Source organism: Amblyomma americanum, chromosome 8, assembly GCF_052857255.1.
Source record: "Amblyomma americanum isolate KBUSLIRL-KWMA chromosome 8, ASM5285725v1, whole genome shotgun sequence".
Taxonomy (NCBI): domain Eukaryota; kingdom Metazoa; phylum Arthropoda; class Arachnida; order Ixodida; family Ixodidae; genus Amblyomma; species Amblyomma americanum.
The window spans coordinates 29223399-29251345 of NC_135504.1; the positions used below are offsets into that span (position 1 = coordinate 29223399).

Genomic DNA, 27947 nt, shown 5'->3' on the forward strand with positions numbered 1-27947 from the left:
ATGCGCATTGTAACAGACTACATCTACATCCTGGAAACATTGTCGTTCATGAGTGCCTCGTATATAGTCGCGGGCGCTTCGTGAAACGCGCGGAAATGTAGCGACCAAAAACCAAGCAAATCCGAGTCAGAGCATAAAAAGACAAAAATTTGCTTGGCCTATTTCACACATTATTCTCCTTATTTCTCTGTTTGTGCATGCCCTCTATGTTTCTCTGAACACCGGTTATCCGGTTACCCAAGCTGTCTCTGGTTCGGCGTTTTCAATGTGCTTGGATACACGTTTAGTTGGCGGGTAAATATGGCATTCCCTGCTTTGTTGAGCCTCTGTAAAGCTATATACGCAACGAATAACAGGGGTATTTGTTTAGCGCCCACCCGCCGCGGTGGCTCAGTGGTTAGGACGCTCGACTACTGATCCGGAGTTCCCGGGTTCGAACCCGACCGCGGTGGCTGCGTTTTTATGGAGGAAAAACGCTAAGGCGCCTGTGTGCTGTGCGATGTCAGCGCACGTTAAAGATCCCCAGGTGGTCGAAATTATTCCGAAGCCCTCCACTACGGCACCTCTTTATTCCTTTCTTCTTTCACTCCCTCCTTTATCTCTTCCCTTACGGCGGTTCAGGTGTCCAACGATATATGAGACAGATACTGCGCCATTTCCTTTGCCCCAAAACCAATTATTATTACTATTATTATTATTATTATTATTATTATTATTATTATTATTATTGTTATTACTGACCCACAGAGGCGGTTGTGCGCCTTTCGTTTCGTGAAAATGATCGGCCTTTGCAAAGTTGTCAACGCCAATGAACTGTATGAACTCCATCGGCTCGCTCGTTTTGTTTGGTTTTTGAGGAAAGGAAATGGCGCAGTAACCGTCTCACCTATCTCGGTGGACACCCGAACCGCGCCGTTAAGGAAGGAATAAAAGAGGGAGGGAAAGAAGAAAGAGAATAATATATATTATAATTGGTTTCTGGGGAAAGGAAATGTCGCAGTATCTGTCCCGTATATCGTTGGACACCGGAACCGCGCCGTAAGGGGAGGGATAAAGGAAGGAGTGAAAGAAGAAATAATGAAAGAAAGCCCTTAGTGGAGGGCTCCGGAATGATCTCGACCACTTGGGGATCTTTATCGTGCACTGACATTGCACAACACACGGGCGTTACCTCGTGTTCGGTAGAGAGGCGATGCTGGGGCAAATACTGCTACCGACCACTGCAACGCAGCTTCAAACAAGTATCTCTGCTGTAAACAGGACCCTCGCGGTCAGGAGTATCTTTACGCAGGCAAAGATAATCCTGAGTTGGACCAACCGTTCCAATTATTTGATCTCAAGGCAGCCCTGACCAAAATGAGGAGAGGCACTGCGCCTGGACGGGACAAGGTCACAGTTAAACTGCTGGCCAGTCTCCCTGACCAGGCGTATGAGGCCCTTCTGAACTACATCAACACTATATGGAAGGGCGAGAACCCGCTCCCCCTTGATTGGAAAACAGCCCTAGTGACCTTCATCCCCAAGGCGGGAAAGGAAATCAACACAGACAACTTGAGGCCTATCTCGCTCACCTCGTGTGTGGGCAAGCTGATGGAAACCATGGTGCGGGATAGGCTCTCCGAATACTTGGAGCAAAGAAACACATTTCCAGACACTATGTTCGGCTTTCGCCCCCATAAGTCGGCACAGGACGTACTCCTCCAGCTCAACAGAGACATAATACAACCAGTCGAACACCCACACAATGACAAGGTCGTCCTGGCCTTGGACTTGAAAGGAGCCTCCGACAACATCAAACACAGTGTCATACTGACACACCTCAATGAAACCAACTGTGGCCGCAACACTTTCAACTATATTAAAGACTTCCTGACCGATCGAGCCGCACTAATCACAATCCAAGAGGAAGAATTTGGTCCGTATCAAATGGGTACGCGGGGGACACCACAAGGCGCGGTGCTATCCCCCTACTCTTTAACTTGGCGATGCTCCATCTCCCAGACAAGTTGAATGGTATCGAAGGCATACGGCATGCGCTGTATGCCGATGATATCACGATCTGGGCCACAGAGGGAAACTTAGGGCGCATGGAGGAATGCCTGCAAACAGCCGCTCACGTAGTGGATCGCTACGCAGGGCACTGTGGTCTTGAATGCGCACCCAACAAGTCTGAATTTGTGCACCTTAGGGCATCCCCTAAGGACACTACCCAAATACATCTCTCTTTAACAAGTGGCCCCATACACGAGGCCAAAGAGATTCGAATACTCGGGCTCTTCATCCATAACCAAAGAAGAGTAGACACAACATTGCACAAACTCCGCAAAGTTGGAGACCAAGTAGGCCGTATGGTCCGTCGCGTCTCCAACAAGAGAGGGGGTTTGCGAAGCAGGGATGCCGTGCGGCTGGCCCATGCTTTCGTAATCAGCCGAATCCTCTATTCGGTCCCTTATCTACCCTTGCGGAAACACGACCAAGACAAAGTTGAGGTAATACTCCGAAAAATGATGAAGAGGGCACTTGACCTTCCCGTGTCCAGCTCCAATGCGAGACTTCTTGCATTGGGAGTGGTGAACACTTTTCAGGAACTCAAGGAAGCCCATCTCACAAATCAATACACGAGGCTAGCCCAGACGAAGTCGGGTCGGCACTTGCTAGCCCGCCTTCACATCCAACATGCTTTTCACATTCAGGAGCTGGTCCGAGTGCCCGAACTCTGGAGACGCGCCGTCAGAGTTCGACCCCTCCCCACTAAGATGGACAAGGAGGATCATAGTGGTCGTCGTCACGCTAGGGCGGAAGCCTCAGCGCACCACTATGGCAACAAACATGGTGTCTTTTACGTAGATGTAGCTGGGCCTACCCACGGGGGGTGGTACACGGCCGCGGTCATACATCAAGAAATACAGGTGGATGGGCTTTCCTTTCGAGCCCCAGGCACAACACAAGCTGAAGAGGTTGCCATCGCCCTAGCTGCTTCTGATTCAAAATCCAAACAGATAATAACAGACTCGCGTTCGGCATGTCGCAATTATGAGGCTGGCTGGATAACTCCACTAGCTGAACGAATACTAAGGAACTGCAGCCGGGATACCGATCCTACACCCCGCTGCCTGGTTTGGACTCCGGGCCATCAGGGCCTAGCAGGAAACGAAGCTGCAGTCGCGGCGGCCCGAGCACTCATTCACCGGGCGTTCCGATTGGCTCCTGAGCACCTGGAACAGAAGGTAGCTACTTACTCTCCTTCAAAGCTATCACATCCTATTATAAGGATAGGCATCGCCTCTACTCGGCCCCAGCAAAGGGACTGGGGAAAGCAAACGAACGCGTTCTACTCCGATTATTCACGAACACAATGCTGTGCCCGGCAGTACTAAAACACTTCGATCCCGCGTTCACTGGCAGGTGCAAACACTGTGGGGAGTTGGCTGACACCTACCACATGGTTTGGGCTTGCCAGCGCGACTCAGCTCTCTCCCCCCACCCCAACCCTACCAGAGAAGAATGGGAGGTGACCCTGCTTGGCTGTTCGGACCTTCAGTCCCAAAAGGCTTTGGTCAAGAGGGCTAAGCTGGCGGCTTCGACCAATGAGGTCCCGGAATAAGGACTCCACCCATTGCGGGGCTCTTTAAAGAGCCTCACCTCTTTCATTAAATAAAGGCTTTTCACCACCACATCAAGGAAGCGCCACGGGACGTTTTCTTATTTTTGATAGTTAGGAACTATAGATTATGGTGGAACTCCATTGCCGCAGGAGGTCTCTTGCTTTAATTTTGATGTTAGGAACGCTACACGATGCTCACTCTTGGCTGCACTAGAAAGCTCGCAAACTACTCTTCTGTACCGGTCCCTACTATACTTTGTACCTCGTCATGTCCTAGAGGTACGTTTTCAGTGGATCCCAGGACACTGTGGCATTTCTTCAAATTCTATGGCCGATTTCTTAGCGAAATCCGCCATCAATGACCCTGTTGCCCAGGGCGTTCAAAACCTCACACTTCTGACCACGTCCGGTTATGAACGTTTCCAAATTCACCATTACCTGAGCCATGAGCTCATCCTTGGTACAGCGGATTTCGAACATTTGAAATTCGCATGGAATATACGTTACTGCGCATCAAGACAATGTGAGTTTTCTATGAGGCTGCTGGGTTGTAGGATTCCTCGCCTTAATCTATATTTATGCCGTATGGGGTTCACGCCGTCGAATCTGTGTGCGTCATGCGGGGACGTTGAATCAATAAATCATTTCATCCTCTACTGCCGGAGGTTTGCACGGCAGAGAATTCAGTTTTTGGTAAATCCTCTCGCTCAATTAGATCTGCCGTTTACTCTTCCCGTCCTCCTCTCATTCGGTGCAACCGTCAAAGGGCATGGCATTTGGCAGGTTTGTCAGATACTCCACAAGTATATCATTGCAACCGGGAGATTTTTTTGTTAACCTCTCGTTACCTTTTCTTCTCTCTCAAGATTATTTGCTTTCTTATCAAACCTCAAAATTCAGCAATTCTACTCGCACTGCTTGTTTCCATGATTTTCAATTCGATTTCTTCATGTTAAGGATTTCCTTTTCATTCATAATCTTCTTAATTGACAAGCCGTTTAAGATTCACTTGGATTAGAACTTCCATGTTTGGATCTGCACCAAACTCTGGCCAATCCCCCACCGTGGGTATGTGCCATCATCTTTCAGACAACAACAACAACAACAACAACAACAACAACAACAACAACAACAACAACAACAACAACAACAACAACAACAACAACAACAACAACAACAACAACAACAACAACAACAACAACAACAACAACAACAACAACAACAACAACAACAACAACAACAACAACAACAACAACAACAACAACAACAACAGCATGATGGTGGAACTCACTCCGTTGCCGCAGCATTAATTGTGCTGCCGCAACACCCTTCCAGACGGCTCCTGTTCGTTCGATTGTCGTGTAGTTCGGAAAGTGGTGAGACCCTATGCCGCTACGAAAAATTGGTTTTGAAGAAAGGAAACGGCGAAGTAATCGTGTCACTTCTCGGTGGAACAACGCGCTTTGAATCCAGCGTCCATTCGAAAATAGAAGCGTTGGTACCGGCGTAGCGTTCTGCTACAATAAGGTGGTGGTTACAACTTTATTGCCACAAAATGGAAGGGATTAGTTAGGGCTGGGGTGAGCCCAGGGTCGCCGCCAGCCGGGGGCTACCTCTTGAGCTAGCGTGATGAGGGCCAGCTGCGTTGTTTTCCTTGAAGTGGGCAACAGCTTGTCCCATTCCTCCGCCGAGGGAGCAGGCAGGATTGTCGTCGGACCGGGTTTGCTAGCGCATTCCCATAATATATGGTTTTGGGTCGCATGTGTCCCGTCACCAGAGTACGGGCATGCAGGGTCATATTTGCCGTTGGTGATTAAATATATTAGGTAGGGGCTAAGAATGGCCTTTGTTAGTAGGCGTCTGAATGTCGTGGCTTGCGCCCTGTCCACGTCGGGGTGAGGGGCGGGATACGTGCAACTTAGCCCGCGATAAAAGTTTGTAATCTCCGCGTGCGAGCGAGGCGTCTCGGTGGGGCGCCCGCTCCAGAGAGGTCTCCCGTCCCCCGGTTGGTTAAACCAACAGTAAGCCATTTTCACCTGTGCGTTTCTTCGAATGACTCGCAGTTGCTGCGACACTGCTCAGATTCAATTCTACGCAACGTCCCTAGCTTCGAATGCCACGCTGTCCCATTTTGGTTTTTGTTTTGACCGCAGGTGTGGTGGGTGTTTTACGCTGTAGACTGGGGGGGGGGGGGGGCTATTCCTTGCGGAAACGGTGTTGCTGTCGGCTCAATGTGCATGGCATAACCGAAACGCTGCAGACAAAGTAATATCCACGTGTCCGTGAGCGATAACGTGACACTTGGCCCTGGCAAACGGTGCCTCCGAGATTTTTCCTTCTGTGGCTGCGTAACCATACACTATTCCGAACAGGCACGGTGTCAGCAGAGTTAGCGTAGGCTGGCAAAGGAAAAGCTTTGGCTTGTCCGCGCTGTAAATTAATAGACGAAAAAGGAAGTGAAAACAAATGCAGTGCTAAAGAGGCAGCGTAATAGAGCGCTACGCAGTAATTTCGACCGCTTGGCGTTCTTTACGAGCACGCATGTTGCACAGCACCCGGGCGTTTTTGTGATATAAACGGCCCCTGAGGTGTCTGAAATAAACAGAGTTACTCGATTGAGCAGCGTGACAATCCAAGGGCCGCCGATACAATAGATAGCAACGCTGCACTGCAGTGTTCCAAATGTCCTATAGGATACAGCTGCGTCGGGCATGGTTAGAGCAGGGATGAAAAGGAGGATCTTTTGCTGAGACAGCCGTCGTCGCTTCTGGGGACGCAGTTGATGCAGCGCACCATTTTCCTTTCAGTAGTTTCCCTCACACCTCTTCGAACTGCCCTTTGTTTGCACGCGGCAGTGGTTAGGCATAGCTGGAGCCTGTCGGCAGGCCCGTGCACTTTCCTGTATCGTCCTGTAATCGCAACAACATGGATAGCTTAGAGAATGTATATCCTCGGACATGGATGTCTGCGACAATCTTACAATACCAGCAAAGGCCGGCGTCGGAGATCGGCAGCGAGACGCGTATTAGTTATGCCGACTGAGCTAAGCCTGGGCTGGCATCGCCGATTTGAGTTTGTTTTTGTCGCCTCCACTCAGGGAGACGTCAAAGTGTGGCGGCTTCTCTTTACCGAGCGAGTGCTAAGGTTGTGTCTGGTCAACCGCGTGCATCGGGGCCTCCTTCCAGAGCAATGGCCACTGCAACGAGAGGACAAACTCTGAGATTGGCGCCCGTGTGCTGTGCGATGTCAGAGCACGTTAGAGATCCCCAGGTGGTCCAAGTTATTCCGGAGCCCTCCACTACGGCACCTCTTTCTTCCTTCATTCTCTTAGTCCCTGCTTTATCCCTTCCCTTACGGCACGGTTCAGGGGTCTGCGGATATGTGAGACAGATACTGCGCCATTTCGTTTCCACAAAAGCAATTTTTCAGACGGTCGCCTCACATGTGTGCAGTGTAACACACTCCTTACTCCGAGACTTAACCACGCTAGCACGTGGGAATAAAATCAATTAAACGGATGCATTAACAAATACATAGAGACAAAAATAAAAGTCAGAAATGTTGACAAATCGCTACAGTTTTTTTATTTGCCGCATTCCGGTGGCTCAGTCATGTTGATCTCTGAGCTGAAACCACGGACTTGCACAAAATGGGAAATGAATGCTAACAGCGCTCGTAACTTTTTCTCACTTTGTACGTCCGTGACCTTGGTATGCGCCTCTGTATTTTGCGAACTAGACCCTCTCAGCAAAGTAGCTTCTAGGAATAATTGGGTTTCGAAGCGGAGTCACCCTCCACTTGTTGTCTTCGACTTCCACAGCGCGCGTGTTCGAGACGCGCCGGGACCTTGGGTTCCCATAAGGAGCAGTGGTAAAGCGTTATCGTACGGCAATTCCCTTTGGTTCCATACAGTTTTTTTTTCTTTATGCGTTCTTGGAGGCAGAAGCGCCGGCACGCGCACGACGTCTCCAAGCGTAGCCAATGACGGCGGAACACGTGCAGCTCGTGGCGTCGCATATGAGCCAATCGCAGAGCGGAAAAGGCCACTATAAAGGAGAAACAGCGCAGCCATTTTGCCTTTCTCTAGGGGCTCGACAGGCAGTCAAGACGTCCGTTTCGGTGATTGCCATTTGTGGTCGTGGCCCGCTATCTAAATGGGGAAAGGAAAGCGCAAAGACAAGACGAAAAACGACTCAGCTGCTGGACCTCCAGGTGCGTAGCGAATTTCCTTTCGGTTCTGTGGCCTCCGCCGCAGTCTCGTTTCGGTGCTCGATCCCTTTGTTCATCTGGCGTCACTTGCTGGTCGCTTTAGGCCTAACCTCGTGGGCTAGGATGATTGTGTTCTAAAGCATTAAATTTTTGCGAGAAGGCTGAACGAAATGCACGAGCTTGGTTACCCGTTTGTTTTCGCTAGTGTGCACCATCGTTTTATGTGAGCGTGATTGACCGTGACTTGAGAGAAAAAAAAATACCTGGTTCGGTTGAGCCGAAGCGGCCTCGGCAGCCTTCTAATCGCGTTAAGGTTGGTTCACGTGCAAGCAAATGAGCGAGCAGAGCGATAGAGCGGCGGGTTGCAGCGAAGAATTTGCACATTTATGGAACCTCTTCGCTCTGGCCGTTCGACGCGCCGCGACGGCTTGAAACGGCTTTGTGCGCCGCGGCGGCAGAAATCGCTGGCGTTTTCACTTGTATGTGAAGTGGCCTTTGGACTGCGTACGTCGCTCGAGCTTCGGGCTTGCGCGACCCTTTGCGCGTCTCCCGTCCTTGTTCTTCGTACAGTATCGCCATATGCAACGCCGGCGTTGGGCGCGCTGCCGTCGGGCTGTGAAGAGCCTTGCTTTGTTCGAACAAAGCCCGCACGCTTAGTTAAATGGCAAAGCCTTCAGCTTGCTCAAGCTCCAACCTGCGTTGTGGACAATGCACTCTTTCGATATCATTAATATTAGTATCTCTTGTTAGCACAACCAACGTTTTGCATTAATGCTGCAGCCTCGGGAATATGTGATCTATAGCGGTATAGCATTGCTGTACGATAGAATGTACGCAGAATGAACAAAATTACCAAATTCCAGAGATGCTACGAACGCCAGTGCTAACAGGTTATGTGAAATACCTAACCGAAACGCCTAACACAATACAAAGGATCGCGTCGCTTCGGTTCACGTCGTGTTTCTTTGTATTTTTTTTTTCTGAGAGGACCAACAAAAGGACGTCCAGCCGAGCCGCGCCTTTGTGACCGGCGGCGCGTTCTAGCCGTGAATGCCTTGCCGAACGTTCGCCTTGCGCACGCGCACTGTTCGTCTCGCCGCTCCTCGAGCACGCGCTGCTGCACGCGTCGCTCGTTCGCTTTTGTGTTCCGGCCATGCTGTTGACCTGACACGGGGCGGGTGCTGTGGAACGCTCTTCCGCTTGGTCAGTGCCTTGATCCACGGCACGTTTCCGAGCGCTGCTGTCTCGTTTTAGCCCGTTCTTCTTGGTGCACAGCAATCCCTCTGCAGCTCCGCACAACAATCTCCTCAGCGCATTTACGATTCCTTTATGGTTTATTTGGGTTTAACGTCCCAAAGAGACTTAGGCTATGAGGGACGCCGTAGTGAAGGGCTCCGGAAATTTCGACCACCTGGGGTTCTTTAACGTGCGCTGACATCGCACAGAACACGGGCCTCTTGAATTGCGCCTCCATCGAAATTCGACCGCCGCGGCCGAGATCGAACCCGCGTCTTTAGGGCATCGTGTTTCAGCGTCCTTACTCTGTTTCCGCCGAATTTTCTGCTTGGGCTCGCATTACCCGCCGCGGTGGCTCAGTGGTGAGGGCGCTCGGCTACTGATCTGGAGTACCCGGGTTCGAACCCGACCGCGGCGGCCGCGTTTCGATGGAGGCGAAACGCAAAGGCGCAAGTCTGCTGTGCGATGTCAGTGCAGGTTAAAATATCCCCAGGTGGTCAAAATTATTTCGGAGACCTCCACTACGGCACCTCTTTCTTCATTTCTTCTTTCACTCCCTCCTTCTATCCCTTCCCTTCCGGCGTCGTTCAGGTGTAAACCGAGATATGTGAGATGGTTATTTCGTCATTTACTTTCCTCAAAAATCAATTTTTTTATTTTCAGCAAATGTCTCTTTCTCCGGATTGTGATCGCTATTTATCGCGACTGCGTGTCTTTTGTTTCAAGGTTAGAGTGTGCACTCTATGGGGCTGCCGTGTGAAATCAAGCCGGATTGACAGCTTGGCGTCCCGCTGTGTGGCGCGATGAGTGGCACGATATTGCTGTTGTTGTTTCGACTGAGGGAATAATGAAAAGTTAACAGGCCCGCCCACTGGTTCCTGCTGATCCACAATTGCTTCCACGGGCAGACAGTAGGAGAGTTAAAAGAGATGTGAGATTAAAGATTGGAAGAAAGGACGCGCGTCTCAACAGCCGCGTCATCTGAAGCGATGACGACGGTTTAGCAACAGGTACCCCCAGTGGCAAGCAGCCCTCGCCACATATGCGAGAGCCCCTACATCATTGCTCATTAGGGCCAGGCAGCCACTTCATCGTCCCCTTCCCGTGAAGCGAAGGCTTTACTACTACCCTGCGTAGCTGCTTCGCCGTGTACGAGAGTTTGACCTTGAACCAAGAAGAGACCACGTGACAGCTATGACGTCAGTCAGCCGCCACCGCCGCGTTCATTGTGATCATTGGCATTGGCGCTGACAATGTTCTGGACTCCGTCGATTTTGAGGAAAGGAATTGGAGAAGCGCGTTTCCCGCAACCAGCATGTGCTGACATTCTCCATGACAGCAAGCGTTATCTGCGGCAAGAAACGTGCATTCCTTACGCCCGATATATAAATGAAAAAAAAAATTCAAGGCCGATTGCGACAGACGGTAATCCGAAAGTTGAGCGCAGCTCTTCGCATGCCGCCTGCTACCGCTTGGCAGGTGTCGTGTTATGTTGCTAACCACTCTCCGGAATCGTCCCGTAGCAGCTGCCTTCCGGCTGTCCATTCCTCTCGCGATGGCAGGTGGCGCTTCGCTCTGCTGCTCCCTGCCAACACGTCACCTGTCACACTCCGTAACACGTCACCTGTCGGCTAGCATGTTACACCGGGTACGACGCGGAACTCAGGAACGGGCGAGCTGCGCTCTAAAAGGAATGAAATGAAAGAAGTCACTGCAGTGTAATACGAAGCGAAAAGCTTCACCACGATTGGTAAAGGAGTCGTCCCATAGGCCGGAGAATAGCCTTGAACGGCCTTCAGCCCAACCACTTTAGCCGTGCATGACCGTACGTGGTACAGATACGGGTCAAACTCTTGACCCCTGACCTTGACCCATGACCTTTAGTTGACATCTGATCTTTGGCCTTTGACATTGGGTGAGATTTGGGTTCACCTTTGAGCTTAAAAACATTCGATGGGGGTCTAAGCCCCAGTGATAGTGCGTCTAAGCCACCTGGGCCTGTGGGTATATGCTATAGGAACGGCTGTCCATGCAGGCGCTGTCATGGACGAGCCTGAGACACTCATCAAGCATCCTTGCTTTTCGCAGAATACCAGCGTTAGCCAAGTTAAATAGAAAATTGTTTTTTTTTCTTCTCAAATAGCGAACTATAGGGAAAGCTTGCGCGTGTGTCGCAAATTTATTGAATACGGCGGGGCTTATCGCTTCTTTGTTGCTGTGGGGGAGGGCTGATCACGTTTGTGTGAAAATTAAGACCATGTGCGCCAGCTAGGGCCGAGCACTCAGTTCTTCAGTGCAAAGGGTTTACGACGCTGTTTGGGGTCGCTGCGGGTTTGGTCTGGTTTAGTCACGGTGCATGCCACTATCGGCTTGCACAGCTGTCTGAGTTGGGACGGCTGTTGCGACATATGCTCTCGACCACTCTATACTGCATTTTCGGTCAATGACCATGTCAAATATGTTAATTGCAGTCAGCTGCGCACTTTAACATGGTCAGTAAACCGAAGACTGATTCTGCTGACCTCTGTGCTGACCTGACCAAACGGCATTCGATCAAACCATCGACTAAGTACTCTATACCAGCTGTCTTTTCCCGTTAAGCAGACGAGGGAAGGGACAAGAGGTGCCCGTTATGACATGACGGAAGCCAACAGTCACCGAAACCAAGAAACTTAGGGGATGCTATCTTAAATAATTTGTGGTGTTCATCAGTGGAGGCTTAATAGGGCAATGACTTTTTAAATAGTCTCTTTGCGACTTTAAACCACCATTAGGATGCGAACCTTTTTAAAGATATTTCATTAGAAAGCAGAAGAAAAGCAACCACATGCCGCCGGTGGGATCCGAAACCCACGACCTCTGAATTTCGCGTCCGGTGCTCTACCAACGGAGCTCCGGCGACGGCTGTCCAGTCTTCTGCTTTCGGCAGTGTATATATGCGTGTCGTAACGATCGCTATGATCGCAAACACAGCCGATATATAGAGCCGACGTTAAATGGGCATTTTCGGCTCGCAGCAGTGCCTTCGGCCAGCGGGGGCAACCAAGCCACCCCTCCTGCTCCGTCGCCCGCCGGTCCCTCGCGGGTTTCGTTCGCGCAAGCACTCCAGCAGGGCGCCGCGGCCAGCCCGCAGCCGCACGCCGTCAGCGGCGGCCCGACCACGGCCGCGGAGCCCAGCGCTCAGCCCAGCGCCTCCCGTCCCAGCTACGGGGCCGCCGCCGCCGCGGGTTCCGCCAACGTAGCTGCCAGCAACCCCCGGCCTGCATCCGCAGCAGCCGCCGTGAGTGGCAGTCAGCCGTCAGCAGCTGCCCTACCACCGTCGCCACCATGCACGCCGCCCGTTGCGGTGACACAGCAAACCTCCGAAGCTGGCGACCAGGCCACTCCGGGCGACGATGTCAGGATCAAGGTGCGTGCGTACTGTTTCACGGAAAGGGCTTCATCTTGAGCCATGCCATGTAGCTCGTTTAACCTCGTTATAACGAAGCTGAAAGTTCGTTCCCGGCTTTTGCTTCATTATATGCAGTGTTGAAGGAGCTCCCGAGGGGGATCTTAATTCCTTCGTTATTTCCATTATATCGTTATAAACCATGCTGTGCAGCTAGTTATGCCAGCGGTCCAAATAAAGTTGAACCTCTTTACAACGAAGTTGAAGGTTTCCGGCAATTACTTCGTTATAACTGTAGCTTCGTTATAGTCCCTGTTGGCCGAGCTTCCACGTGCAATCATAATTTCTTCGTTATATTAGTTTCGTTATAAACCGCTTCGTTTATAAGTTTATAAGTTAGGTTATAAGTTTTAAGTTTGCGACGTAACAACCGCATATAAATGAGTGGTTCGAATCCGACCGCGCAGCTTCATTTCGGTGGAGGCGAAGCGCAAAGGCACCCCTGTGCGGTGCGATGTCAGTGTACATTAAAGCTCCCCAGGTGACTGAAATTATTCCGGAGCCCTCCACTACAGCATCTCTTTCTTCCTTTCCTCTTTCACGCCCTCCTTTTTCTCTTCCCTTATGGCGCGTTTCATGTGTCCGCCAATATGTGAGAAAGATACCGCACCATTTCCTTTCCCTGAAAATCAATTTTCAATAGTCACAGTTTCTTCTGTGAGGTTCAGGGCCTCAGTCGTGGCCTAGATAAAGGGTGGCTCAAGCAATTGGTGCGTCGTCAGGTTTAGCCTTTGGGTTCAGTACTTATACGCCGGCGGCCGAGTGTTGTGTTGCCAGCGTATGAAATGTTTGTTTATAAAGCGAAAGCTTTTCTGGCCGCAGTATGCGCAGTTTCGCATGATTCCTGGAGAGCCGTGCTGCGCATGCACGAGGAGCAGTGATGACACACGGCCCATTTTTCTCTCTCGCTCTCTACCCACTACTGCGCATGCGCCACTGGCAGCACCGAGCCACAAGTGTTCCGCTGCTGCGCACCGCCGCGCCTTTCCTCAAAATCCAACTTTCAATATGGTTTTCGCATTCCTCTTTGCCTCCCTCCTTTATGCCTTCCTTGTCGGCGCGGTTAGAGTGTCCACCGAGATATGTGAGATGATTACTGTGCCATTTCCTTCCCTCAAAAAGTAAACAAAACAAGTGAGCCGACGGCGTTCATAGTTCATTGGCTTTGACAACTTGGCAAATACCGTTTTTTCACGAATGTAAAGGCGCACAACCGACTCCGTGGGTCAGTGGAGAGCTCAATATCGCTTTCGCTTTGTATATTCTGGATTAGCTGGGCTGATCCAACCCGCCGCGGCTGCTCAGTAGTTAGAGCGCTCGGCTACTGATCCGGAGATCCCGAGTTCGAACCCAACCGCGACGGCTGCGTTTTTATGGAGGCAACACGCTAAGGCTCCCGTGTGCTGTGCGATGTCAGTGCAGGTTAAAGGTACCCTGGTGTTATTAATTATTGGTTTTGGGGGAAAGGAAATGGCGCAGTATCTGTCTCATATATCTTTGGACACCTGAACCACGCCGTAAGGGAAGGGATAAAGGAGGGAGTGAAAGAAGAAAGGAAGAAGAGGTGCCGTAGTGGAGGGCTCCGGAATAATTTCGACCACCTGGGGATCTTTAACGTGCACTGACATCGCACAGCACACGGGCGCCTTAGCGTTTTTCCTCCATAAAAACGCAGCCGCCGCGGTCGGGTTCGAACCCGGGAACTCCGGATCAGTAGTCGAGCGCCCTAACCACTGAGCCACCGGGGCGGGTGTACCCTGGTGGTCGAAATTATTCCGGAGCCCTCCACTACATCACCTCTTTCTTCCTTGCTTCTTTCACTCCCTCCTTTATCTCTTCCATTACGGCGCGTTTCAGGTGTCCAACGATATGTGAGACATACTGCGCATTCTTTCCCCCAAAACCAATTATTATTATTAATTATTATCGGGCTCATCCACATTAAATTTTTCCGGGGGTGGGGGGGGAGGAAATGGCGCAGTACCTGTCTCACATATCGGTGGATATCCGCAATCCGTCATAAGGGAAGGGACAAAGGGGGGTGAAAGAAGTGAAGTAGTGCCGTAGTGGAGGGCTACGGGACAATTTTGACCGCCTGGGGATTTTTAACGTGTACTGGAAACGAACAGCAAACGGGCGCCTTAGCGTATTCTCTCTCCAAAGAACCGCAGCCGGTGCGGTCGGGTTTGAACCTGGGAAACCGGATCAGCAGCCGAGCGTTCTAACCACTGAGCCATCGCGGTGAGTGTATTGTCTTTTTCAGTCACTCGTTAAATAAGCTTTTACTCCAAGCTAAATGAGCCATCGTCGAGTCCAAACATCCACTCTGGCAAACTGATGTTTCCTTGGACCGTAGCTGTTTATTCTTATAAATTATGCTTCTGCACATTCTCTTTTCAAAGAAAGAGTCCTGTATGTTGCTCATCTTTCGCTGTTAATGAGCGGCTGGCGCGTCCTTCTGACCTCCACGAATGCCGAAATTTCCACGGTAGTTCCTTTTGCCGAGCTTCGCCGCCGGGCGCCGGTTTTGTTTCATGACGATTAAATTTTTCTAATTTTGTCGCCCCAATCGCGACGAGTGTGTGAGTGAGTGAATAAACTTTATTGCTGTAATAAAGGAGTCTTGCTGCTTGCTCGAAGATTGCCGATGTCTTCCAGGTTGAGCGTGGTTGGCGCTCCTAGTCCAAGGCACCACTGTACCTGGCCATCCGGCATGCGTGGCTCACTAGGTCTCTTTGGACCTTGAGCTGGCTGCTGGTTAGCCGGTTCCCACTGCTCCACATTTCGCTCTTTATTACCTCGGAAAGCTACATTGTGTATGCATTCCCGTGTGATATACAGCGTGGGGGTTGCCCCGCACCACGGACATGCATCCCTATACTGCTCCGGATACATCTTATGTGCAATGGGAACGTTGTGGAAGCCTCCTGTTTGGAGTCTTCTCCAACATGTCGCTTCATGTTGTGCTAGCAGAGGATGTGGCGGGGGTATTTGCGTCTTCTGCCTTTGATGAGGTTGAGGATAGCTGCGTACGTGAGCTCTGCCGTCATCTCCGGGCCGTCCAAGGCATTTGACGCACCAGCTCGGATAGTCAGCTCGCGAGCTAGCTTGTCCTCCTTCAGATTGCTTTCGATTCCGGCGTGTCCCGGCATCCAGTAGATCCTATGTTGATCTTTTCGTTGGTTCGCTGCGTTTTCAAGAGAATTCTTAGTGTTTTCTTGTTGATTCTTCCTACCATGTAGCGTCTGCACGCTTCTTGGGAATCTGTTGTGATTGTGAGAGATTTGTTGGTGCGATAAGCCTGGGCTGCCGCTAGAGCTACGGCTATCTCCTCTGCTTTAATTATCGTCCCATCTCTCGTGGATGCGCCGCTGATGAGGCAAACCTCCTTTGTTGTGACAACCGATACCGTTTTCTTAACGTTTTGGCTACGTGTCCACGGGTACAGAGTGGCGTTAGTGTAGACTACCTGATCTTGTGTGGCTATCTTCGTCTCTACATATGCAGCTCTTGCCTGTCTTCTGGCTGCGTGTAGATTTGGATCCATATTCCTGGGTATAGGGCTAACCTGGTAGGTTCGACGTATTTCGTCTGGGATGTCTGCCGATCTATCCTCTATGTCGTGGACCCCCTTATAGTTCAACCTCCGTAGGAGCTTCCTCCCTGTTGCCGAGTTCCTTAGCCTTTGTATCTCTGACATGACTTGTGCCCTGCTTAACTCGTCGAACGTGTTTTGCAGCCCCAGTTCTGCCAGCTTGTCGTTCGACGTGTTTCTGGGTAAGCCCAAAGCTGTCTTGTAGGCTCCTTTGATTAGGACCTCTGCCTGATTTTCTTCACTTTTCAGCATGCTGTGATATGGAAGTAAGTTATTCTGCTGATGACTAGGCTGTTCACCAGCTTCAGCGTGTCGCCTTCCTTCCTCAGAAATAGGGAAGATTTCTGTGGGAGACATTGTACTGTGACGTCACCAGCTGCATGCCCCTCGATATTTTCTTGGAGTTTGCTCAAGAAAAAAAATAAGACCTCTGTCTATGGTCACTTCACACAAACAGTGGTCGGTCGCTTATGGTCTCCAGTTTATTCAGTCAATGCGCCGAGAGGTTCTGTGACAGTATGCATGACGACAAGCTTCTGTCTCGATGTCACACTTTAAGGGAAACCCAGTTTTAGTTTCGGCGTTCTTTGATTTTGCTGTTTTAAAGGGCTTCTACTGAGGATTTTGAAAAACGGTTTCTGAGGCGCAGAGAAAGGACTTAAAAAATGTGATGCGTAGTGGAACATAATGCCACGTCTAAAAACATTCAAAACCGCCCACAGTTTAACTTTGAGTGGTTTATAATCCTTGCAAGAAATGCTTCTACAGCTCTTGCGCCACCATGGCCTTGGTTCCCTGAATAAATAAGTTAAGGCAGGGAAAAAACTAGTAATTACTGTCTCGATTTTGATGAACACACCGACCACGCAGTGCGGTTCCTTGATTTTGCAATCGTCCCGATCGTCCATGTCATATGTGCGCAAGATAGCACAGGGATCTGAAATATATTGTGAGGAAAGTACAGGGTCGGTCAAAAGTTCCCAGGCCACAGGGACTGTTTTTGAGCTGTATAATCAGGCAGACATGACACCCTCAAATACTCAAAATATCCATTGAGGGCGGAAGAGGCTTTTGTTCTCTGCGAACCTTGATAGCTTTATTCGCGTCTTAAATGCCATGATATACTGCTCAAAAGAAGCAAGCCCTGTGGCCCGGAGACTTTTGACCAGCCGTGTATATAACCTAGCTCAACCACTATGTTCTCTCGTCATAAACACCTGAACCATATATTTCTACATTGAGCACAGAAGCCACAATCCCGAGCGAAGGTTGGCGAGCTCTTTTCAGCGACTTTTTCACGCACGCGCATTTCTACGCCTCGCGCTGCTGCGTATTTTTTTTTCAGATTTGTCTGTCGGTTAGATTCAAAAGTAAGGCAGCTGCTATGGCCACTGCGAGTAATAAGCGTCTCTTCGGCGGTTCAGGAAGCTCCCCCCCCCCCCCCCCGACCCCATTCTACAGGGGTGAATTACCGAACTCGTCGGCAGCCGGCGGTGGGGCCGATTGGGTAGGGCTGGCTGAAGAGCGCCGACCTGTGAGCATGAAAAGAGTGATGAAAAGATATAGGAAGTCTCGAATACGCTGAAACTTAGATATTGACTGCAGATAGCTTCGCTTGCACGAAACATTTAAAACATTCTCACTGGAGCATATCAATGATCAAGCGCCGTCCTTTAATGGGCTCGCTACAACGCACGGGGTGCAGGAGGCTTTTTTCATTAAGACTCACCGGAACCGGTCCTGCAGTGTAGTGTAGATCGAAGCCATTCGGTCAAAGTTATGTGACGCTCAACACACGAGACAGTGCGTGCATCCTTAATTGTTCATGCTCTGCTCTAATTGCCACCAATCACGGCGCAGGAGCTCGAGCGAATTCTGCCCTCTCACTTCCCGCGGCGGCCCGCCCACGGCCAGCTGGGCCGGACCATACAACTTCTTGCCAACCACTTCAGCATTGAGATACCGTCTGGCAGCGTCTACCACTATGACGTCGAGATCTCCTCTGAGACTGCCCAGGAGACCAAGGTTCCTGAGCAGAAAAAGTACCGATGTCTCAGCACGAAGATCAACAGGATTGTCATTGAGCTCCTAGTAAAGAAGTACCGGCAAGACCTGGCCAACTGCATCCCGGCTTTCGATGGCCGCAAGAACCTGTACACGCGCCGCCAGCTCAACTTCCGCGAGCGCACATTCACAGTCGACCTTGAGGAAGACCAAAGATCCCAGAAGTTTATAATCAAGATCCAGTACGCGGCCACAGTGAACCTGGACGCCTTGCATGGTGTCTTCCAAAAGCGCGTACAAACTGTGCCGCAGGAAGTCCTCCAGGCCATCGACATCGTCTTGAGGCACAGCCCCTCGATCAACCTTGCACCGGTTGGGCGCTCGTTCTTCAGACCGCCTGGACCCAACGAGCACAATGACCTCGGAGGAGGCCGGGAGGTGTGGTTTGGCTACTACACGAGTGTTCGACCCGCCCAATGGAAGCCCATGCTTAACGTCGACATGTCAGCAACAGCATTCTACGAGTCGCTTCCACTGGTCGACTTCATGTGCAGGTTCTTAAGCGACAGCCGTCGTGTGTTGACGCCCGCGGACTTCCGGTCATTGCGCGAGAACCAGTACGTGCGCCTGAATAGGGAGCTCAAGGGACTCCGTGTCAAAGTGACGCACCTTCCGTACCCGCGCAAGTACAAAGTGGTCAAGATCACGAGAGAACCTGCGAAGGAAATCTATTTTGAATCAGAAGGTAGTCAGATCTCCGTCGCAGACTACTTCCAGAGCCGCTACAGACGCTTGTCGTACCCGAACTTCCCTTGCGTGCAGAGTGGTAGCCCGACGCATCCGGTCTACATTCCTCTGGAGATGTGCGAGCTGGCCGAAGGCCAGCACTGTCGGAAGAAGCTCGACGAGAGTCAGACCGCCGAGATGATCAAGCGCACGGCCCAGCCGCCAGCCAAGCGTTTCCAGGAGATTCGTCAGTCTGTGCGCGACATGGTCAGCAGCTCGGAGAAGTACCTACGAGAGTTCGGCGTCAAGATCAACACTGAACCCACTCAGGTTGTGGGCAGAGTGCTCGACCCGCCATCTCTGGTTTTTGAGAACAACACCATGTGCAAGCCGCGCGACGGTACGTGGGATCTCCGAGGGCAGCGCTTCTACGAGGCGATGTCCATGACAAAGTGGATTGTTCTCAACGTGAGCCGCATCGCGCACAAGGATTCCCTGGAAAACTTCGTCAGGATGCTGATCCGCATCGGCAAAGAACTGGGCATGCGCATTGCGCAGCCGCTTGCGGTCATCACGTTTGACACAAACCGCAAGCCCATGCGGACCGTTCTCACGGAGCAGCGCCAGCAGCACCCGCAGTTGGAGATGGTTGTGGCTGTGATAACAAAAGACACGAACTACGCTGAGATCAAGCAGGTGGCAGAGACTGAGCTGTCCCTGCGCACACAATGCATCTTGGACAACAACGTGGTCCAAAAGTGCAACGCAGCGCTCATCCAAAACCTGTGCCAGAAGATCAACGCCAAGATGGGCGGTATCAACAATAGTCTCCTGATGCAGGAGAAGCCGAAGCTGTTCCATAGGCCCGTGATCGTCATCGGAGCAGACGTGTCGCACCCATCGCCTGGAGACAAGGTCAGGCCATCCATCGCCGCGTGCGTCGGAAGCCTAGACCGTGTACCGTCCAAGTTTCACGCCACCATTCGGGTACAGATTGAAGACTCCGAGGCTAAGGCGCGTGTGGAAATCATCAGAGACCTGAAGGACATGATCAAAGAATTGCTACTGGCTTTCTACCGCGCCACCAGGCAGAAGCCCGAGCGGATCGTCTTCTACAGGGACGGAGTGAGCGAGGGGCAGTTCTTGGAAGTCCGTAACCATGAGGTAAGCAACTGCACCTACTACAATACAGTCCCCACTAAACGCTCATCTTGTTAAGACAGTTTTTCCCGCATTCAATGTCACTAGTGTCATTGGATAACCTTTGTCTTTTGAGAAGGGGACTAGCTGTGCATATACGTAACGACACCGAATTGATCTCCACAGGGATATAATTTCAGGACATCCAAGATATTCATTTCTGGAGACGTCTTCTCGGCGTTAGTTGACCTCAGCTTGATCGTTTCTCTTCAAAAGGTGGTAAACATCCAAGACTGAGGCCTATGGCGCGGTTTTGTACGTATCCGCTCTGCCTCTCACCCTTCTTACACACGGGTGATTATAACTGCTGTGCAGTTGACCGTCCGTTGAACTGAACGACAGCTCGAGGTGTTATACCCGTGCCACACGGTCAAGTTTTATGTCATTAATTACTTATTAAATCAATTTTTAACGCAATTGGCGCGGTGCCACGCACTCGTATTTAATGACATTAGACAGACTAACTGGCTTTTGCGACCTTCTGAGTTCGCCACAACTCATTCGCCCGAGCACTGTATACTCTTTTCCCCATTCCGCATACAGGAAAACATTTTTTTTTGTGTGAAGTTATTATCCAGAGGATAATGGTTTATTCAGAAAGAACACTATTTTAACCAGCAATTCATATGTACTGTTATCATTTGAGCTGACACACGAGTTCTACTTTTACACTATTGTCAAGCAAGAACAGTGGCCTATTTTTCAAATTAATTTTTATATTATATCTGAATAGCATTGCTGGGATATTGGTCATTAACACAGTTTATATTCAGGGTTTTTTTACTGCCTTAAAAGGCGGTATCTTCACCGTGATTAAGTATTTATTTACTTATATAGAGATATTTTATGCCTCCGGAGAGGCATTGTGTAATGGGGGATACAGAAGGTAGTGAAAAATAGGTTAGAAATCCAAAAATCATAGTAAATGTACAGCAAAACACACAAAAAAACAGGTGAGTTCAGATAAGATATCGCAATTCATAAAAAGGGATAAAAGTAAAAAAACAACTCTGCGTCAAGTTACAAAAACAGGGGAAATGCAGGAAGAGTTATACAAAAGCCAAAGAAAACATATAAGGTATAAATAAGCAAAGCTGTGCATCCACGGAACCAAAGAGGCAATAGTTTCAAGCTGCTAAAAACGAAGTTAAACGAATCCTGAGTATATAAATGAAGTGCTAACCGTTATCAACGAAGTGTTTGGGTAGATGTTTGGAAAAGGTGCCATGATTACCCTGCAGGGCGATGCAGTCCGGAAGATCGTTCCAGAGACGAATGGCACGCGCCATAAATGCCATAAATGCCATACATGCCATAAATGCCATATATGCCATAAATGCGGCATAGCTGTAGTTATTATGTAATCAATGTTATAAGTAGGAGGGACGTTGTAGATGTGCTGGCGGTGAATCAGTGGCATGGACATATTTGTGAAAGATAGATAAAAGGGCAGTCTCGCGATGAATTTGCAAGGGATGCATGGAGCGAAAGTTTGATCTTCAGTTTGGTTGCACTGGACTGATAACTAATTTTGCGAAATGAGACGACAAGCCCGATTCTGGACAGCTTCCAACTTATTAGATATTTCTGATGAGGTGACCAGATGGATGAAGCGTACTCTAGCTGCGGTGCTACAAAAGTAATGTAGGCTTGTTTATGCACGTGAGGGTAGTGCATTGCAGGTTACGGCGAAAGAAAACTAGTGACCGGGAAGCATTGGCGAAAGTGGTGGTTGTGTGTTCAGCCCTAAAAAGTTTGGTGAAATATGGACGCCTAGATGCTTATACTGCGTAGTCCGAGCCAAAGTATCGTTATTATTGTGGTATGGAAAATTCGAAGTGACTGATTTTCGGCTAAAAGTAATTATCTTACACTTAGATATGCTTAAAGTCATTAGACACGTTTTACACCAGTCTTTTATGCAATCGAGGTCACTTTAATGTTCAAGGTGGCCATTAGTAAATTTTATTGGCCAATAATTAATGCAGTCGTCAGCAAATATGTGTATCTAAGATGAGATTGTTGCTGGCAGGTCATTAATGTAAATTAAGAATAGTAATGGACCGAGGAGGCTTCCTTGCGCCACGCCCGATGTAACATCGGAAACAGGAAATAATAATTGTTAACGGTGAACTGCTGGCGATTAGAAAGAAAACTACGGGCCCATGACAGAGTTAAATAATTTAATTTAAGTGCATAAAGCTTAGATATTTGTCGGCAATGTTCTACCCGATAAAATGCTTTGGCAAAGTCCAAAAAGGTGCAAGTGGGCAGTTTTCGTGCGAGTGTTTGTTGCCACTTTTGAAAACCGGTACAACATTTCCTATTTTCCAATCGGTGGAAACCTCACCTGTAGATACTGTCTGCTTAAAGATATGAAGGAAGATGATGCTGGAGACAGAAATGGCATTTCTTTAGTATTTTGAATTGATTTCATCAACACCAGAAAAAGAGGGTACTTGGTTATTTATCAGGTGTACTAAGCCATACAGTGTAATGTCAACCGGTGCCATGTACGGGTAACCAAAATCAGGTACATACGAGATGTTAGGATTATCTTCTTGGGTGAAAATATATGCGAAAAACGAGTTAAATGCTTTAGGACATTCGGCATCGAAGTAGGGGGTGCTGTGAACGTCATGCATTGATATATCATTACTGACACTGTTCGGACGTATTGTCTTGAAGGACTTGCTTTTATTGTTCTTAAGTAGCGCAGTAAGGGCTTTTTGTCGTCACAAAGGCCAGGACAAAACAGCTTTAGGTTGGTTTTATATTTACCCACGCGCAGGGCGAACATTCGTGCTTTGTATTTTTGTACAACCATTTTTTTCTTATTTGTAATGCGTTGATGCTTTCATGTAAAGCAAGGGTTAGGTTTATGATTTGATAGCGTGATAAGCGGGACATGTTTGGCTACTATTTCGGCGAGCTTGTCTCTAAATTGAACCCACGGTTATCTTCTTCTGACCTATATTGAAAAGTGGGTGTCAGAATATTATCAGAAAACATTCGAATTTCGTCATTTATTGGATTGTAATCTCCTCTGCTTAGTCGCGAATCTGTAATGTCAATAAATCTGCCAATAAATGATAATGTCGTTAAATCTGGACGTGTAGCGCCAGCTCCGAAAATAATGGCATAGGCAAACTTAAGGTTACAAATATCTGCGGTTATTTCTAGTGCGCGTGTGGCACGGGTAATAAAAGGAAGCGCCACCTGCTGTTGAGATCTCAGCTCAGTAGAGATACGCAGTTGGACCAGTCTACTGACCCGCTGAGTCGGCCAAGTCGGCGGCATTTCCGGCTGCCACATCTTGCTATCCTGGCTAATATAAGTACAACTACAACTTCCATTATAGTCGGATACAACCCAAGAACCGAGCGGCTTTTCCCCCTGAATGGACTATCTTGCAGCCAATGGCGTAGACCAATTCTCATGAGCCTGCTTGGGTAACCACGTAGGGAGTTGTAGATGAAAGGGGTTAGTCTCCCCCCTTACAGGGAAGACTATTGTCACTGTCACGGCGCTCACCGCATTGCCAGCCTTGAGGGTTCGTGATAATAAGCCGAAGCCATTGACTGGAAGGGGGTCCTTTTACGGAGAAAAGCGGCTTCATTCTTGAGTGTATCCAACTATATTCGGATTAGTGTAGCCAGAAAAAAAAAATACCGCGAAGTGGCACAAGGAAAACAACGGCTGAGCTGTGAAGCCTGACGTTCCTGTACTGAATTTTCTTAGCTCTGTGTGCTTGTTCACTTTAGGCATACTCAAACACCATGCTTGCACAGAAATTTTAGTTCAGTGATGTCAACTAGGGAGTCAATGCCCAGAGTTATGTACAAACCGATCACGTGATCCAGAATGTTGACCGCGTGAACTCAATTTAGCGGAGTATGCCGAATAACTGCAGCCGACTGTTATTCATTTCAGCGTCAGTTGGAAAAGCTGCACTTCCGTTGAACTGAACGGTAGCTTAAACGGCTCGTTTAACCAGAGTACAACCGATAATAGCATTGCTAAAAAAACGCTGCTCTTCGCCGCACACATTTTGTTAAACGACAATTGTATAAGGTACGACAGCAAAGCTCATGAACGTCCAAATTGTTTGGTTTACATTCTAAACTAGGTAGATATCGTGATGATTCGAATGGCCTTTCAGCCTTGACCGACATTTTTGTTTCGGCTCTCAAATCTCGCAGGTGAGCGCCATCCGGCTAGCGTGCAAGGAACTGTCTCCAAACGAGACCTACGAGCCAGCGCTGACGTTCATCGTGGTCCAGAAGCGGCATCACACGAGGTTCATGCCCGCCAACGACCGCGACGGCGTGGGCAAGTGTCGCAACGTCCCACCAGGCACGACCGTAGACTCGGTGGTCACGCACCCGCTGGACTTCGACTTCTTCCTCTGCAGCCACTTCGGCATCCAGGTAGGCGTCCTCTTCTCAGCCCTTGTTGCGATTGTCAGTGGGAACAAATGGTCGGCGGTGTTTTCGTTTATGAATTTGCGGAGGAAATAGTCCGGGCGCCGGCGTCGCCACAGTCGCGTCGCGTCTTTAGTGCGCTACAAATTCCAGGAGCGCCTGCGGTGTAGGCCTTCCACATCTTGAGGAAACGGAAGCATGGCCTTCGAGATCACCTACGCGCGAGACTGTGACGGAAGCTTTCCGCTTTACGTTGAGGCCACCAGGAGCGCTGTGTGTGACTGTGACGTCATGTTCGACTTTCGGGAAGCGGTACGGAAGTTGCGCATGGGGGCCCTCTAGGGCCAGTGCAGAGTGATGCTGTCATGTGAATGTGGTCATTGGTTTTTATTCTCGAGGTGGCGTCTACTGAGACAATGAATGCATAAGGTTGGGTGAAAAGAGAAGCGCTTGATGTTTAGCTCGAACGTTAAAGCAGGAAGCGGCTTTGAAGTCTCACAAAACGGTCAAAATTGATTTTTTGTTTAAATAGTCGTGTCGTCTTGTATGCCTCGTTTTTTATGCTGTCCCGATGTCGGGACAGCGACATAGATGACGATGACCGACCAATGCACTGATGACAGCCAGCCAGGAAATAATAGCTATTCACTGTATTTAGTGGCGCGAGGGCATCTAAGGGCAGATAAAGCCAGAAACATGTTGTGCATGCCGCATTAGGAGCAGGGCAAGCGCAAGTTGTGCTCATGGGCTCTGCTGGTGTTTGTATATTGCGTTTAAACACTGTCCTTTGTACGTAATGGCGCATTTAAACCGCAAACACCACGCCACATCACATCGCACCACAAGCAGGACCACACCGCACCACCACATACCAGGACACGACGCGACACAACATGACATGGCCCTTGGAACTCTCGCATGTGAATAAATGTACCACTCGGCGCTCCCGCAGGGCACCAGCCGGCCGGCCCACTACTATATCGTGTGGGATGACTCCAAGTTCAGCGCGGACGACCTGCAGAAGGTCAGCTTCTACCTGTGCCACACATACTCCCGGTGTGCAAGGAGCGTGAGCATCCCGGCCCCTGTGTACTACGCGCACCTGGCCGCCTTCCGCGCCAAACAGCACATCGCCAGCAAGCTGGAGACGTCTGGTGTTGTCAGGGAGCCGCCTGAGGGCGGCGGAGACGCAGTGTTGACCACTGCCCAATACGTGGAGGCCGTCAAGGTGCTGCAGGAACTGCAGGCCTCCATGTACTTCGTATAATGGAGGAGGTTCTCCGCTGCCCCTGCATTCCGGTTACGGTGAGCCTGGAGGCGTACCACTGACGTCATACCCAACAGTTCTGAAAAAAGCCTCTTCCAAAGGGAAAGCGTTTAAGGGCCTTTGCAGGGAGGGTGTTACATGCGTTATAGGGAGGGTATTATGAGCGCATTGTTCCTCATATATTGTAAGATTCTACTACAACGATCAATATATCCCCAACCTCCCGCCTGCAGGCTTGCATTTTTTTGTTATTAACGTTTTTGCTACAGTCCAAAGCGTTCCTCATTGGTTTTCTATTACAGTCATAACTGCTCGATGCGAGCGATGGAAACAACGTAAAAGGAAGGTTTTTCCAGATATCGGAAGAATGGACCTTAAACATTTCTATACCAGTATCTCAGTTTCACAATTTTCAAAATATTTGTCCAAGAATGTTGGAGATCTGCGCAACACGCAGAGGACAAGATATGCGTTTCACGCAGTGGACATCTTCTCCCGTCCCTCTTGGCGTTGCACTGTCGTGTGTTCAAGGCGCAGGTGAAGCGGTATGCATGGGATGGACGATAAAGATCGCCGCTTCACGAATGCCGTATAGGAACATTTTTTTAATGCGTTTTGTTGTAATGAGAGACGACTTAACTGTCAAGTGCTACTCCGCCCACATTCAGGGCCGCTGCTTGGAATTCCTCCTCGAAGAAAAAAAATTGTCGGTTGTAAATTGTTTTTGTGTTACCTAAACAAGAAGTTTACCACCAGACGAAATTAAAAACTAGAGAATTTGATGCAAATTTTGTGACCGAAATTTAAGGTTGTTCAATTATGGTTCATTCTAAGCTACACATCACAGAGGCGCCACTGAACAGGGACATGAACGCACAGCGCCTGCCCTGTGTTGTTTGACTTTCACGTGCTTGTTTAATTGCGATTAGTTCATCTGTGCATCTTCTATGAGCGCACAACCAATATTTTGCGTAAAATGTAAATGCGACTAATATGCTTTTTTTGTTTGTCTAGTCCTGACAAAAGGGTATTGACCACTGTCCGGCGATATTTTCTTTCTTTTCTCGCTGCCTGGTCCCCGGCTTGCTATGCTCATATATGCTGCTGTATATAGGGAAAGCAGCGAAGAACCTGAACTAAATTTAACTGGATTTGTGCTGCTTGACAGCACTTCGTAGCTGCACAAAAATGCAATCCAGCTTAGTAAACTGTAGCCTTCGCGGCGTTCAACTGCATAGCCGTCAGATAGTTGTCAAGCCCTGCGGGTGTCCCTTTGCGATAGAGAGAGGGGAAGCCCTTTAATTTAAACCATAGATTTTAGATGGCATTCTACACTCTAAACACAAATAAATGCCTATATGGGAGTAAAAAAGAGAGTATGCTGCCCTAGCTATAGCGCACAGGACAGATTACTCTCCTTTCTTACTCCCTTTTTAATCCTTTCTGTTTACAGTATACTTTGCATGGGGAATGGAATTGGGGCGTCAAAGTCGCAAAGAGAGAAGCGCGGAAAATGTCTCTATAGAAGTAAAAGAATTAATAAAAGCATTAAATATGATCAAGTCATAAATGGGCAGTTAATTTGGGCTGAGGAGCATGGACAAGTAACGCTACAAGATATTAAATGGTGAAGCGCAGTATATCCTATAAAGGTGCTGACAGTGTTTACTGCATGAATAGTGCATTATGGTGAGACTTCAATTCATAGCGGTGAGTTGTTTTCTATTTGCCTATTTAGACGACATTGGCATTTTCGAGCGGAAGCATGGATGTCGGAGGCCTTTCTGTGAGACCCCTGTATGTTTCACTTGTCTCCGTTTTGCAGCACTCTCTATAGGCACCAATGTGATGAATATAGAGATCTAAAGCCGTTCCTTGCGATCTGAAACAAACGCAAACAATCGGAAAATATGAAAAAGGTCATTATTTTCTTGCAAAAAATGCATGATCAGTATGTTTCAATTGTAGCTCCGCGAACATGGCATGAGCAGTTATTAATAGGTGGTGTTCGTTGTAAGAGGCTCGGGCTGCCTTTGATTCAAATTCGACGGAACAATTTCCAGGTTAGCGTAAGTCAGCCAAGCCGTCACTAATCGCACCTTTTCTTTTCTTGCAGGCCCCCTAGGCGAAGGATTTCTTTGGTTTTGTTGTTTCATGGGCTGTACGAAGAGTGCGGGCGCCAACGTTGTTGGTTGTTGTTTGTGTGCCTTGAAATATTTTAAGTTGTAATAAAA

The 27947-nt window shown here is 49.2% G+C and overlaps 1 protein-coding gene across 1 annotated transcript; it reads left to right on the forward strand.

Moving 5' to 3' along the window:
• LOC144102257 (protein argonaute-2-like) lies at positions 1-27947 on the forward strand. The gene is made up of 6 exons (XM_077635561.1): positions 1-52; positions 12322-12458; positions 17953-19986; positions 24225-24452; positions 25399-25751; positions 27830-27947. The coding sequence occupies exons 1-5, from the start codon at positions 1-3 to the stop codon at positions 25711-25713; spliced, it is 2766 nt and encodes a 921-aa protein (XP_077491687.1). The 3' UTR covers positions 25714-25751; positions 27830-27947.

Excerpts from the sequence above, each read along its gene's own strand:
- LOC144102257 (XM_077635561.1), top strand. The coding sequence starts at position 1 with ATGCGCATTGTAACAGACTACATCTACATCCTGGAAACATTGTCGTTC. Across the intron at positions 12,459-17,952 it reads GCGACGATGTCAGGATCAAG|GAGCTCGAGCGAATTCTGCC; the intron begins GTGCGTGCGTAC and ends ATCACGGCGCAG. Across the intron at positions 24,453-25,398 it reads GCAGCCACTTCGGCATCCAG|GGCACCAGCCGGCCGGCCCA; the intron begins GTAGGCGTCCTC and ends GCGCTCCCGCAG.